General features: G+C 34.2%; 1 protein-coding gene across 1 annotated transcript in view; it reads right to left on the bottom strand.

Moving 5' to 3' along the window:
• Positions 1-364: 364 nt before the first annotated feature.
• LOC148946433 (rab GTPase-binding effector protein 1-like) overlaps positions 365-14171 on the bottom strand; it is a 95484-nt gene continuing 81677 nt past the window's right edge. Inside the window, exons 9-12 of the mRNA XM_089097699.1 lie at positions 11613-11856; positions 9480-9731; positions 6354-6548; positions 365-4149 (exon numbers count right to left, since the gene is read on the bottom strand). Coding sequence (XP_088953825.1) covers positions 4000-4149; positions 6354-6548; positions 9480-9731; positions 11613-11856 — 841 coding nt within the window. The 3' untranslated portion in view covers positions 365-3999. The remainder of the gene's footprint in view (positions 4150-6353; positions 6549-9479; positions 9732-11612; positions 11857-14171) is intronic.

Here is a 14171-nt window from a genome sequence, read left to right as displayed (position 1 = left end):
ATAATTTACGGAAAAGTTTCAGCTTTAATCCTATTGCATTGAATTTTAATCTCATCAAACATCCAATTTTCTTTGACACTTTCTACTTTTGTTTTAACAAAGTCACCAGACGCTAAACTATAGATGACACCTGTAGTTTTAATTCTTATTCTCCCATGTTAGATCGCCGAAGATCAAACTCTCATAGGTTTTCCATTCTCTTTAGGTATGTCTACAACTAATTTTTAAATATCCTCCTGAGCCATTGCTGGCGCATAGGGTGTCGAGTCGACGTTTCAGTTGCTGGGTCTTTCTTACAGGGACAAGTAGCAAGCCTGTCGCCCAACCTTGCTGTAGCGGCGATCGATCCCTGGGCCTCGTATTGGCAAGCAGAGCAATAATCCACTGTGCTACAACATAAAATAACATCGTTAACGTTATCATAACATAACTTAACGTTATCGACTTCATACATAACAAAATTCAAAACTACAAATATTTCAGTGGTATGTTTATCAAATAGGACCTTTACGTTAGCATTCTCCAATAAAACTAGAAACAACTTATATTCATTAATTCTCACATTTTTCTTTAGTCATTAGGTACAATTCTTAAAAACAAAATGGAAATCATTCTATACTAAAATTATTAAGTTAGAAATAATAACAAGAAAAATGTCAGGGATAAACATAATGAACGAAAAGGTTTACATGGCAAAATTATTTGATTAAATTACCACCAAATGAAAATATAATAGAAACAATGTGTATGTCACATTTATCCCAATTGTACCACGCTGGCCACCTCAGGTCTTCAACAGCGTTGCAACTAATTTATTTCATAAAGTGTTTGTATGGAGGCTAAAGAAGGCATCTAATTTTCTGACCCTTAAAACAAAACATTGCCCTTTTCAGTCTAAATTAGATTTTTTTAATTTTATTTATCTAATTTTTTTACCACAGAAAGATAAACGAGAACCTAGTCAAGGTAAAGGTAAGTTAAAAATTGATTTATTTAAATTAAGGTAAAAAATTTATCTCAACTGAGAAATTTTGGAATAGTTTTGAAGAAAAACAGAAAAGAATGCATTTAAAACATGAATATAATGGATTTAGTTACTTACAAACTATAATACCAAATGAACAGGGTAAATGTATTCGGTAACTTTTCTCCCCGAGGATAGAACCAGAAGACCTAACCTGGTTCAACACTTTACATGACACTTCAAATCAGTAGCGTACGCACAAAAACTGCCCAAGTCAGATCTTTAGCAAATCTAATTATGGACACATCAATAAGTATTGATTAGCGAAGTCAGAATTTTCGTGCTAAAAAAAGTACTGTCATAATTCACAATCTGAAATCGAAAATGTCATAACTGAAAATGTTATAGTTCACAACGCGAAGTTATTGAAATTGAAGTCCCTTTTTCATCTGAAAGTCAAAGTCAATTAATAATTTCCGTAATTAAATGTGATTATTACATTTTATTCCATAACATGTAATTATTCGGACCGGATTTATTTAGTCCCGAAACGCATAAATGACAACTTAGAAGGATTGGCGCTGCATTAGAGCCAGGTCATGTGTTGGACTCTAAAAGCCTTTTACCGATAAAGAACAGTGTTTCTAATATCCCCAAATTTTTGGGGTTTCCTACGATATCCCCAAATGAAGTTTGGGTGCTCTAAAATCTCCCCAAAGCTAAACGTTAACGTCAATTGACGTCCACGCATATAAGTTTTCAGGGAGATTTTAGAGAAGTCAACTATGTTTGAGGGAAATGCGCGGAAACTCCTAAACTTGGACGATATAGAATATATTTATTCACTACAATAGCTGGAGCTAACATGAGCATATCTTCACTGAGCCATTGAATAACTGAACCACTGAATATAATCCACCATATTCCTGCTAAACAAATGGATTACTGTCATAAAAGATACAGATGAAATAAGAAACAAAATAGAAGAAATTGCTAGATAGTTAGAGTCAATTTTTTTTATCGATATTTAAACTCGCTTCTGTCTCATGCTAATATTAGTTCATTTGTAAAGTCAAGAGCGTTCTCAAAAGATTGCCAAGGGGGCTGAACCCAGAATTAGGTGAATCATATGGTAATTTTTTGACGATACGGAAGAAATAATAAAAATCGCTAGACCACGGAGATCTAAGAACAGAGCCGTGATTAAATTTCTCTAGGGGAGTTCCTTTAAAGAAAAATGTTTGCGTTACACTCAGTGTTCCTTGATAGATAAGGTCCGCAGCTTATCTTCCATTTCCTCAAATTTATCGTACATGCTCGAAAACCACACTCTGTAGACGTTTTTAAGTTAAAAATTCATGAAAAAATGTCATCTAAGACATTACGAAGAGACATTGTGTATATAGTAAGAACATTTGGATTCTTTCATTTTGATCAATATTTCAGAACAGACACATACGTAGAAACTTTTTCGAGGGAGGAGGGTGATAAAAGAAAGTTGTTTGGTAATTTGAATAAGAAATACCCAGAAATTCAGAAAAACGAATGATTTCGGGGGGGGGGGGTCCAAGGCCCTCCCCCTCCATAAGTTGCAGTTTCAGAATATTTGATAAAAAGTTATATTTTATAACGATTTTATTTACAGAGCTGTATTTACAGATATTGTATATACGGGCGTCGATGAATGTTATGACCCACAACATACAAGTAGGAAACTTTCACGAGAAAGTTTTTCCGAAATATTTCACGAGAAATATTTCGGATCATATAACAAGATAACAATTTTACTGAATTTCCCATTTTATTATTATAAATCCTATGTTTATACCCAGGGCCAAAAAGCATAGGTAACTTATAAGAGTGGAAACTGGCGTTACAGTCGATAAAAAAAGAATATCAACGCCATCTAGCGTCTGGCAACACGGCATTTTTTCAAGTTGTGTAATCGTTTTTCTGTCCGGAACTGAGATCAGACACTTATTACTACCCTAATTTTACCAATTACATTAATGAAGTTAATTATTCTTATTATCACACTGAAAATGATGCCAAGTGTCTAGACGGAGTTGCTTTTTTTTGTCGACACTAGCGCCAATTCTCACTCTTATAAGCTATCCCTACTCTTTGCCCAAGGCTGCATCCAGAGATATTGCGTGTAAAAAATTCAATAATTATTATGGTTCCTAAGATACAAGAACAACACTTTTCTATAGAGCAAATAAAAAATAACCATTCATAAATAACAGAGTCCTCCTAAGTCTCCAAATCCTTTTGTATGTTTTTCGATCAAAACCAGTTTTTCAATAAAATTTGGCATTTTTGACGAAAATTTGACTTGGATAGTTTTTGTTTGACGTTACTAAAATGGCGTATGAAGGCTAACACATCGAACATCAATACTGAAATGGTAGTAACCGACGCAAAATTTATCAACATTAATTTTAGTAAATAATTTTAAAACAATGACTTCAGAGATCAAAACAATAGAAAAACACAAAATTTACATTATAACAAATCATAATCAGTAAAATTAACGCGAATAAGCAGCATGTTTCAGCGTAAAAAGACTGGTAATCCACTAACCACTTAGGGAAAAAAAGTAATAACAAAGATTTGGAGGCGTGCCAATAAGGGGACGAGGGGGGGGGGGTTGTTGTTGTCCACCTAGATTTTACAAAAAAAAACTTTCTGGTATCCTATTTTAGAAATCCCTCCCCCTGCCGCCTTATATTCTGAAAAATATGTTTTTAAAGCACAAAGTATATTTTGTGCTTTAGGCAAGATTTTTTTTAAAATACAGATATAAGAAAAGGGTATTTTTAAAAATCTAAGGGGGAGGGCAATTGCCCCCCGGCCCCACTTTGCACCCCTGTAGCCCATTGAAGAAACCTAGCAGAAGTTCGCCCAAAATATCACCTACGACATGTGTACAAGAGCACCACAATATGTTTTGCCTATTACAGAATACCTCCGGGGAAGTTAAGATTAGCTGGATAAGCAGCCCCTTTGACGCTGAAACTCACTGAGACTGAATATTAACTTTGACCAAAAAAGGGGGTACTATCCGGCACCAAAAGGTAATAACACACATTGCAAACTTTAGCAGATCGCCGATTTGGGCCACTGTAGACGGTATACTTGAGACAATCCCCACAGAAAATATGCCCACAGTGCCTGCATCGATGCTGAAAGCATGAGAAAGCCAAATTAAAACTCATAGTAAGTGTATTGTGAAGTAAAGAAATTAGGGATCACTGGATAAAGTGAAAACATTCCCCATAAACATTACCTAAAGGCAGAAAACCAATGAAATATAGCCATTTTATATCCCCAAACCAACACATTTTTCGGTCACCATTTCTCTATTTCTCCACAGGGACCATGGGACCAATCAAGAGAGGGGAAGGTTATTTATAAGGGAAATTCTACAACAGCTAGAAAGAAATCAATGACCCATTAGCATTAGCAAAAAGAGAGATACTTTTATATTGCTAATCTTATGTTTATTTATATAGTTTTGTTCACGTTTTTGAAAATTCACCCACATCCCCCTCCTAATGCTCTCACATAGCCCAAGGCTACAGAAAAAAAAACTAATGTGATAATTGATGAAAAATGATTAAAAAACAGACAGAAAAACAGGAAAAACAAGGAAATATGATTTATTGATACTTGCTGGATATTATAAAGCAAAAATTCCACCATTTTTTTTTTGTTAAGTTCTTTATACAGCCTAGGGCTCAATGAAACCAATAGAGGGGGGCTGTGGATGAATTGTCAAAAACCAAATAAAATCATAAAAATGAATATAAAATTTGCAACCTAAAAATTTCTCTTTTGTTCTGGCATGTCTCCTTATGAAGAGTTGCTATTCTAGACCTTTACCCTATTATTTTTTTGGTCATTTTCTTTAAGACTATTTACTGAAAGTGAAGAATCTTTGTACAAGTTTGAACTTAACATCAATTTAAATCTTGATATTATTTATTTATTATTACCACAACACAGAAAGCTTTTGCTTGTTGTGCATACATACAAAATATACAATAAAGCACTTGGAGTACTGTATCTAAAATAACTAAAAACGAACAAGATAAAAAAAGACAATATACAAGTAGCTTCATATTATATACAAGTAGCTAGTATGAAATTACGATTAGAAATCTGAAGTCCATCAAGGCCGTATCCAGAGGGGGGCAGGGTTTGGGGGTTTGAACCCTCTACCCCCTCTGAAATGTTTTTCCGACTCATAAAACAAAAATGAATATAAACCAATTTTTGATTCATTTTTAAAAGTTTTATTTTTTCACCCCCCCCCACCCTTCGAAAAAGATCCTAGATAAGTTCTTGGTCCTAATAGTAGAAAATTTAAAAATGAATGTTGTGTTTTTATGTTAAAATAAATATATTTTTGATGTTTGTTTAAAACAAATCCGGTTTTTGATGCTTTCTTTTTGCACAACCCAAACAGAATAACAAACACCAAAAATGAATTTTAAATTCAAAATTTTCTATCTTCCAAGGGACTGGTCTGTCCTTAAGAGGGATCGCCTGGAAAACACTGATATTCTCCAGAAACAGAAAACCAAGGAAACATAGCCATTTTATATCAGCAGAAAAGGACATTTTTCCAGCCATTTCTATTTTCCACGGGGACAATCGGACCAGCTTAGGTAGGAAAGAGAGTAATTACAAGGGATATTCCCCGGTACTGAGAAAAAAAAACAAAAAAAAATAAAAATAAATATATAACACTTAAAAGAAATTAATTGCATTGGAAAAATAGCGACCCGAAATTTCAAAATAATTATAAGCTCATCATACACTTATAATCTCATTTTGAGGGCTGAGTTTCCTTTGATTTTTTTTTTTTTTTTTTCAATTGGACATGATATTTTTTTACGGTTCGCCAGGTAACTGCAATTTTTCGAAATAACATTTTTAATCCTTTTTTTATAATGTTTTTATTTTTATCTTTTATTAAGACACAATTATCATTTTGAATATTTTTATCTTTATTTGGTAGTTGTTTTGTTTAATTAGATATTAGGAATTCATCTTTTTTGTAAATAGTCATTTTCGTGTAAATTTTGAACAGGTCATTATTATCATTATGACTTTTTACTCTTAAGATATATTTATTTCCTTGCGTCATGGTCATCAATAAGAAACGGTTATAACTAATAATGACGCCACAATCCCAGTTTTATTTTGTTTTTATTGCTCTGATTTTCATAAATCCATGTCCACTCAAAATGATTCTGCATCAATTATCGCATCTGTACCTTGATTGGATTCACTCATTTTTCAATGTAAGACGGAGTAGATTCCGTTTAAAAGTATAAATCTAGACAAAACTATAAAAGTGGCAACACTGTCAGTATCTTACCTTCTTTTTCCTCATAGAAAATCCGGTGTTACACGTTGGACAGTCTTCAGCATCATCTTCGTGTTGCCACCTAACTTCTTTTTCAGATAGCCTCAAATTTTCAAGCTGCATTTGTAAGGTCTGAGACAACTTCACAAAATCTCTTTGAACTTCTTCACTTGTCTGCAAATCCGTTTGAAGGGATGCGATTCGGTTCTACAAAAAAAGCGAAAAATGTCAAAAAAGAAAAAAAAGCGAAAAATGTCAAAAATGTCAGGCGAATAAAACCCTAAGGCTAGCCAAAGTCATCTTTACTAAAGGTGTAAATTCAGGGAAAACACACACAAACAACAAGAATCAGAATCATTAATAAAACAGCCATCATGGTCATTACCAAATCCAAATTGAATGCCTTCTTCTGAAAAACAGCACTGTAAACTTTGATGTTATTACTTTTAGTATAAATAGTGTTTCATCTCTATTTATTAATTGTTTTTTAACCTGCTTCCTTGTTAGATTACAAAAATTTGAATTAAGTCAGATTATTTGATTATTTGAACATGGATTAATTTGAATTAATCCATGTTTCTATTTCTTGAAAAAAGAAATAGAAACTCGGTATTGACAAAGTTGGCATTGACACTTGAAAGCCAAGTCTTTTGGGGTTTATGCGAGTATAAGAGACAAGTGTCCTTTTGTATAGTTAGTTTTGATTCCGTCCTCATGATATGGACAGTTACTCTTCAAACTGTATTATATATAAAATAAATAATTTTATACTTCATGAAAGTTAGAGACACTAAAAATCCTCCACTGGCGAAACCCCATATTGTCGGCCAACGCTACCATAAGACTGCCAAAGAAGGCAAAGGCATTAATAGAAATGTAAACGAAGATATTAAAGAAATGAATGACAAAAGTCAGTTTTGGGCACCAGTCAGTTTTGGGCACGGAACTCTAGGTAGACAAACGTGTCAGTCAATTATACTTCTTTTTCTAGACTGGATTATCATTGAGACATGATTTCATCACTTTCCCATGATTTCATCACCAGAATCGAATTCTGAGCCTTGCAGTGGCTTTCTACAGCTTAGTTCAAGCTCCGGATTCCCTATTACGAAGCAGAGATTGATCCCACTGTGTCACTATAGGACATTCACTCAGGAACGAAATAGGTATGTCACAATTTGTAATTTTTAAACTTCTCCAAGATTATTTTTTTTGTTTTTTGGTGATTTGTATGATTATCCCTCCTCCATATCATACAGGATATCACATCCTGTACTGTAGCATTTGAAGGGGATGTGGTTGTGTTTAAGTTTTTTGTTAATAACTGATATTAAATAAATGTGCTAGGTGTGGTAAAAACTGTTTGAGCTCATCACAAAACTTTGAGCTTTTAATAAGCAATTAACACTGGGTTTATTTAAAATAAAGTATACATTTTTGATTCCCTGAAGCAAACTTGTACGGGAAAAAACCCTCCAAATAAATCAATAAACCAAAAAAAAAAAAATAATCATAATTAGAGTTCAACTTACAGGACCCGATAACCTCCGAACCTCCAGACAGCACCCATCAAATTTATAATATTTATATTCATTTTCATATTCAATACCATCTGTCGGCTTGTTTAAGTCCGAATAGCCACATTTGTCAGAACAAAGATGGCGCTAACGTCAAATGTACATGAATTTAGGCCATATAACTGGGCTTTCTCGCACAGTGCTGTCATATTAGAGTAATAACTAAAACTTGGGCACTGATTATTGAACTGAAGTGAACTTTATTTAGCGAAATATTGCTACCGTAATACCAAACAAGGGTGTAGCCTTGAGTTTGTACGGCGCAATAAATAACGGTAAAACTCAATAATAGCCACTCTTTTTTCAACTGCAAGCTTTTCCTGCTAAATTCAAGGATGAACAACAAGGCTCGAAACCGGAATTTTAAAAGAAAATTTCACAAAACGCCTCGCTCTTTAGGCTAAAGTTTTTTGTTGTTTAAAAAAAAGTTGTGAGAAAGATTCTAACTTCAGCGTAAAGAGCGAGGCGTTGAGGATGGGACAGCCCTTTTTCATATACGGAATAATTTCTGTTCGTTTTAAGTTTTAGTGTCGCTCCTTACTTTCAGTTAAAAAAACTTGTTTTTTTAAATTAAGTTCTAAAAGCAATACTCACCAGCAAAAGCCTAGGTTAGCTATACTTAATTAGAAATGTATTTCTTATCTTGTATGTTCATTTCCCTGAAAATATCCCCCAGGCGTTGAAGATTAAAAGGACATGACCCTCGTGTTCTTTTTGTCAAATATTAATACAAAACTTCTAATAAACATTATGAGTTACGTGCAATTTATGATTCTAAAAAGCTTTTAATTCTGAATAACAGATGCAATTTTCAAAGGCACATTAGAAATATTTCAACGCAGCCGTTGAACCATTGTGACGCAGAAACTTGAAGCAAAAAAACTGATGAAGTTTGTTGGTTCACGCAAAAACTGCCGTCTTTGCGTCAAATCTTATCAGTGGGAACCCAGAGTTGCATTATAAATTTTGAAGTTAATAAAGATTTCAATTTTATTTTAACAAATTTTATAACGGTACAATCTTTTTTAAACAAAATTTAGGAGTTACAGCCTTTTCACTTATCGGAAGAGTATAGGTCCAGATCCCTTTGCAATGAAAAACCAATTCCTAGTATCACACACCAAAAGCGAGTTTAGAGCCCAAACTGGGATTTCTTCGAAAGATTCCGAGCGGTGGTTAGAGCCCGAGGTGGGATTTCTTCAAAAGATTCCGAGTTATGGTTTTACGTCTTATCAAAGAGTATGGATACCTTTTAAGAGTGGACATTAGCGCTATTGCTAATAAAAAAACCTATCAACAATCTAATATTTGGTGACACTTAGCATGCTTTCCAGTGTAATACGAATAATTAATTTAATTAGCGTGACTGGTATAATCAGGGTGGTAGTAAGTGTCTGATCTCAGTAACTGACAGAAAGATGATCTACAAAGTTTGAAAAATAGCAAGTATTGACAAGCGCTAGATGGCGTTGATAGTTTTTTCTTGTAGACACTAGCGCCAGCTCCCACTCTTATAAGTTACCGTACTCATTGCTTTTTATGGCAAAATGAGCACACTTACCTTTAGCACAGCTATTTCTTTATCCTTCTCTTCTTTTTCCGCTTCACCATCTTTCAAATCGGACATCAAACGTGAAACTTGATCCTTTAAATTCTTCAAAGTTAATATAAGAGATTCACTTCTTTTCACTTCTTCTTCCCACTGGCTCTGATAGGAGCAGGCAATGCCCAACTGCTCTCGTAAGTTGTCCACTTCAGCCGTTAACGCCTCCTCTCTTTGTTCACGAGAAGATGTTTCGGATTCAGCTGAATCCTAACATATGAAAAGAAGAATTTCAAAAATAATATTTAAAAAAAGGTATATTAAAAAAGGGCATTATAATTAAGGTATTACAGGATTAAATAATATAGATAACATACAGGTTTAGGTAGGTTTTTAGGGTGGACAAGGATTGCTACTGCTAAGACTCAGTAGCAAAGTAAAATTCGTATCAGCCCTATTGACAGGAATAAACATTCTATCAAATAGTCTAATGGCTTTTGAATTCTACAGCCAAATCTAAAAGTGCTAAACATCTCAAAAGGGGAAGGGTAAATAATTTGAAACGCTAAAGAATGCGGTATCGTATGATACCAGATTCATTTTCCTCTTTTTATTCATAAGGTGTATTTTTGACTCCTAAGATATAAAAGAAGTATGAAAAATTAATGCCAATTCGTCTAAAATCCTTTTCACCTAATCCTCCAATAATACTTCAGCTGCATGGCATTCAACATCCTCAGACGCACTGCAGTCATATTGTGAGACTAGAAAAAAGATCTTGTGCAGGTGTTTCAACTGCTGCTTGCAAGCTCCTGACGAAACACGTTACAAGTTTTTACATGCTTTGCACCACCCTCGACAAGCAGGATTTATGCCAGGTAGATCAACAACTGAAAAGAGACACATGGTCAGATAGATCGTTGTCAACACCCTGAACTTCAACAAAAAACCGAAGTTTTACAGCCTATATAGTTTTCGTCAACTTCTGTTCTGCCATTGATACTGTAGACAGACAAATCCTGGCAAATCCTGGAAGCTGTAGGCCTGCCTACAAAGATAGTCAGTCTCTTTCAAGAACTCTGCCGCAGCACACAAAGCGTCGTCCGGGTTTCTCCTTCCTTCTACATCAAACACGAAATACGGCAAGGATGCGCTGCTGCGCCTCAGATGTTTAACTCGCATCCTGAATGTGTGTCTATTCTTTCTGCATCAGTTATGCCGGGAAGACTCTATCTGCTATTGACTTCACGGGTAATGTAGCTGTCCTTAGTGATATCTCCACCAGCTTAAGTCTGTCACTACCCTCCATAGCTTAAAAAGTTGGGCTGCAAATCAACTGGAAGAAAACGAAGAATATGCCTATACGTAAGACTGTATCGGCGTCAACAATAACTGTAGATATTAACGGCCGAGCTGTCGACATGGCAAGGCAGTCCATATACCCCAGATTGAATACATCATAAAATGACGCAATTGACGCCAAAATCTCTGCCGGCCAAGCCAAGGCAGACTCTGGATTCAGACGACTCCCGAGAGCAGTCATTCCCAAACTCCAAGTTAGTTGTCACACCAAAACTAAAACTTACAAGGCCACAGTTTCAAATATCATCGCTCTTCTGAGAAGTGGTTGATAGCTCAGCCGTAGTAAAGAAAAGTTTAACCTAAAAACCTGGATCAATTTTAAGGCTTCAAACCGTGTGAGAAGATCCACAAAACTGAGATGCTAATGACCTTGAAAGTGGAAAATATCTTTAATCAAGTAGAATCCCGTTGTTTAAGGCGGTACAGTCTCCTACTCCTCCCTCGCGCCACGTACCCCCATGGATTATTTACGAATTCCAATCCCTCAGAAAATGGCTGACAACGTTCTGAAGGGAGATCAAGCACTGGCCGGGTTGAGGTAAAAGACAAATGCCTCCATAACCCGAATCTCAACCGAAACGAGGCTTTATCCCTAGCCCTGACGGGACTGTCAACCAGTTCCCTCTACGCTAACGACCCTACTGAACAAGAAGGTTGAGTCAAAGTCAAGGAAGTCAAGAAGAAAAAGCACTTTTGAGAAAAAAAAATCATAGCATCGATAGAAAAGATGCAATATTGGTAATAAGGTGTATTAAAAGTGTGTTAAAATAACTGTATAAGATGTAGTACCTTGTAATATTGGATTTCGGACGACAATTTTTCTTCCGTACATTCTCTGGCGATTTTCGCTGCTATCAATTCGTCTCTCATTTTCAGTAGCTCTTCTTGCAGCTCAGTGACATCAGACGGAAAATTAATTTTCTCATTACAGAGTTCCCTAGAAGTTTGGCTATGTTTACCAATTAATCGGTCATTTTCTTCCTGCAATCGAGCCATCTCTCTCGATACTGAACATCGATCAAATTTTAATTCCCTGGAAAAGAACAATTTTCATTTTAGCAAACCTACTCCAAAGTTCAGGAAACCTTTAGTAAAAACTATTTTTAATTTGGCGTTCATAGGAAACAATCAGCGACGATCGTGAAGACCTCCGATTTCCATAGATCACGGGGTCCACCAACCATAGTTCTAATAATAAACGATGATCTTTATTATAAAAAAAAAAAAAAAAAAAAAAAAATAAGTACGCTTTGCAAAGACACTGGCATGTGGAGAAAAATATCATAAGTTTTCAAAATTTCACCATGATTTCGTTTTGATTTCAGTGCAATTTGATTTATTTCAAATTTGTCATATTAATCTTTTTCGGAAAATTTTACCCCCCCCCCCAAAAAAAAACAAAACAAAAAAACAACACATTATAGACAATCGACATATCTAGCCTCAAAAACAACAAAATATTAGCTCAAAGGGATCTGAAACTTGTCGTGTACACAAAAAGCATCTAACAGAGTAAGCTACGAGGAGCTAGGTGGCTAACATTTTCGTTGGTTAATTGGAATTTATTAATTAAAAATGCTAATTTTCATTATACATTTTTATCTCACTGTACCAAAATTAAGTACGAACTGTTCCGTTGCCTAAAGTTTTATATAACAAAAAAGAAACAGTGTTTTGAACTTTAAAATTCCGAAAGATATTTTTCCGTCTTTTAGACTTTTAAGAACTTTAACTCGTTAGGGAAGTCTCCCAAATCAAACTCAAAAATACAATTAACTTATTTCTGCATACACGATTTTTGCTTGATATATTTTTTTTTAAATGAGCGTTTCAGTTTCGTTTGACAAAAAAAGGAAAGACCAAATAAAATGAAATGAAAATATGAAAAAACAAATTTAATACTTCAAATAAGACAAGGAAAATAACAAACAAAAAAGCCTATATTATTTTTCACTAATAATAATAAACTACTAATACTACTACTATATATCTTTAAAGTACCAAAGACATGAAAATGAACACCCCCCCCCCATCCCCCTGGCTCCATCTTAGATCTGTTGATTAATGAAAACCGGAATTTTCTACAGTTTTCATATTGATAATATATACAACTATTGAATCCCTTTGAATCCTGAAGATAAACAAGCGGAAATGTTTCTCGTTTACACAAAAAGATAAATCAAACGATTGTACAGCCCAATTTTTTATCAAACGTTTAGGAATTTTTTTTTTTAATAAAAAAATAGTACAACTATTCTCGACTTTAAAGAATTAGCCATCACATTTCGAATTAAGTAATCAAAGGAAATTTTATTCAGAACATCTACCGGATTATATCCGGTATCCTATATATTTAAAAATCTCCAACTATTAAGAATCTTATTATAGAGGCTGTTATTCACGAGTGAAAAGAAGCGGCCAAATACGAAAAGGCATAGATAGAACGATCAAGTGCACTATACTGCGTAATTCAGCATGTGTGCACTCCCTCTAGCAAAAATGTGCGCTCATTCCAATTTGACCAACCCCTTCCCTGGGATAGTCGGTAGGAATAATCATTTTTAAGGTTTTTTCAAAGCAAACTTTCTTAGTATAGAAAAGCTTTTCTACTCAGGAACTCAGCATTAATATTGCAACATTTATAACATAAAAATAACTTGAACATTAAAAATTAAGATTGAAAATATAACGCTCAGTATTGTAGTCAGGGTTGGCACTTGTATCACAAAAGTGCAATTTTAGCACTATTATAGTCAATTTTTTGACAATAGCACTTAAAATCGCTGTGTAGCACACAAATTAGGGCAATTGTAGCAATTTACGGAACTGGCCATGGCGGCAACCCTGATATGAATCATAAAGAAAAATAAGAATGTGTGCAGTCATTTTAAAATAGATTATACAAATTCTATCATATATATTATTATAATAACATTATAAATAAAATTAATTAATCAGTAACGTAGATTGTGTAATAATACAAATAAAAAAAAAAAATGTAAGAAATTAGAATAGGAAGAAGTTTGGATATTTTAAATATCTGTAGACGAGACAAAGTAAGCCAATCAAACAGTGTTAAAAAGCTGAAAAGAATAAATCCCTGATAAAGAAAGTCAAACCTTGCTATGCAACTATCATAATGAATTAGTATATCAGCTTCCCAAAGAATTATTAGTTTTCTTTGCTATACTTTTACAAAGTCTTTCTTTTCCTCTTTTTTTAAAACCTGTCTTAATGCCTTATTTAGGCGTAACGCTTCAAAAGAGCCCCAGAAAAAGTATTTATCCAGATGGGGGAAAACCATTTTCCCTCTTGTACTTATTTTTTAAATATTTTTTTTTATTCTCG

This window comes from Artemia sp. Qi Xiang Cuo, chromosome 12 (assembly GCF_049724085.1).
Source record: "Artemia sp. Qi Xiang Cuo chromosome 12, ASM4972408v1, whole genome shotgun sequence".
NCBI lineage: Eukaryota > Metazoa > Arthropoda > Branchiopoda > Anostraca > Artemiidae > Artemia > Artemia sp. Qi Xiang Cuo.
Note: the sequence above shows the minus strand (reverse complement) of the source record. Positions and strands in the feature narration are given on the sequence as shown.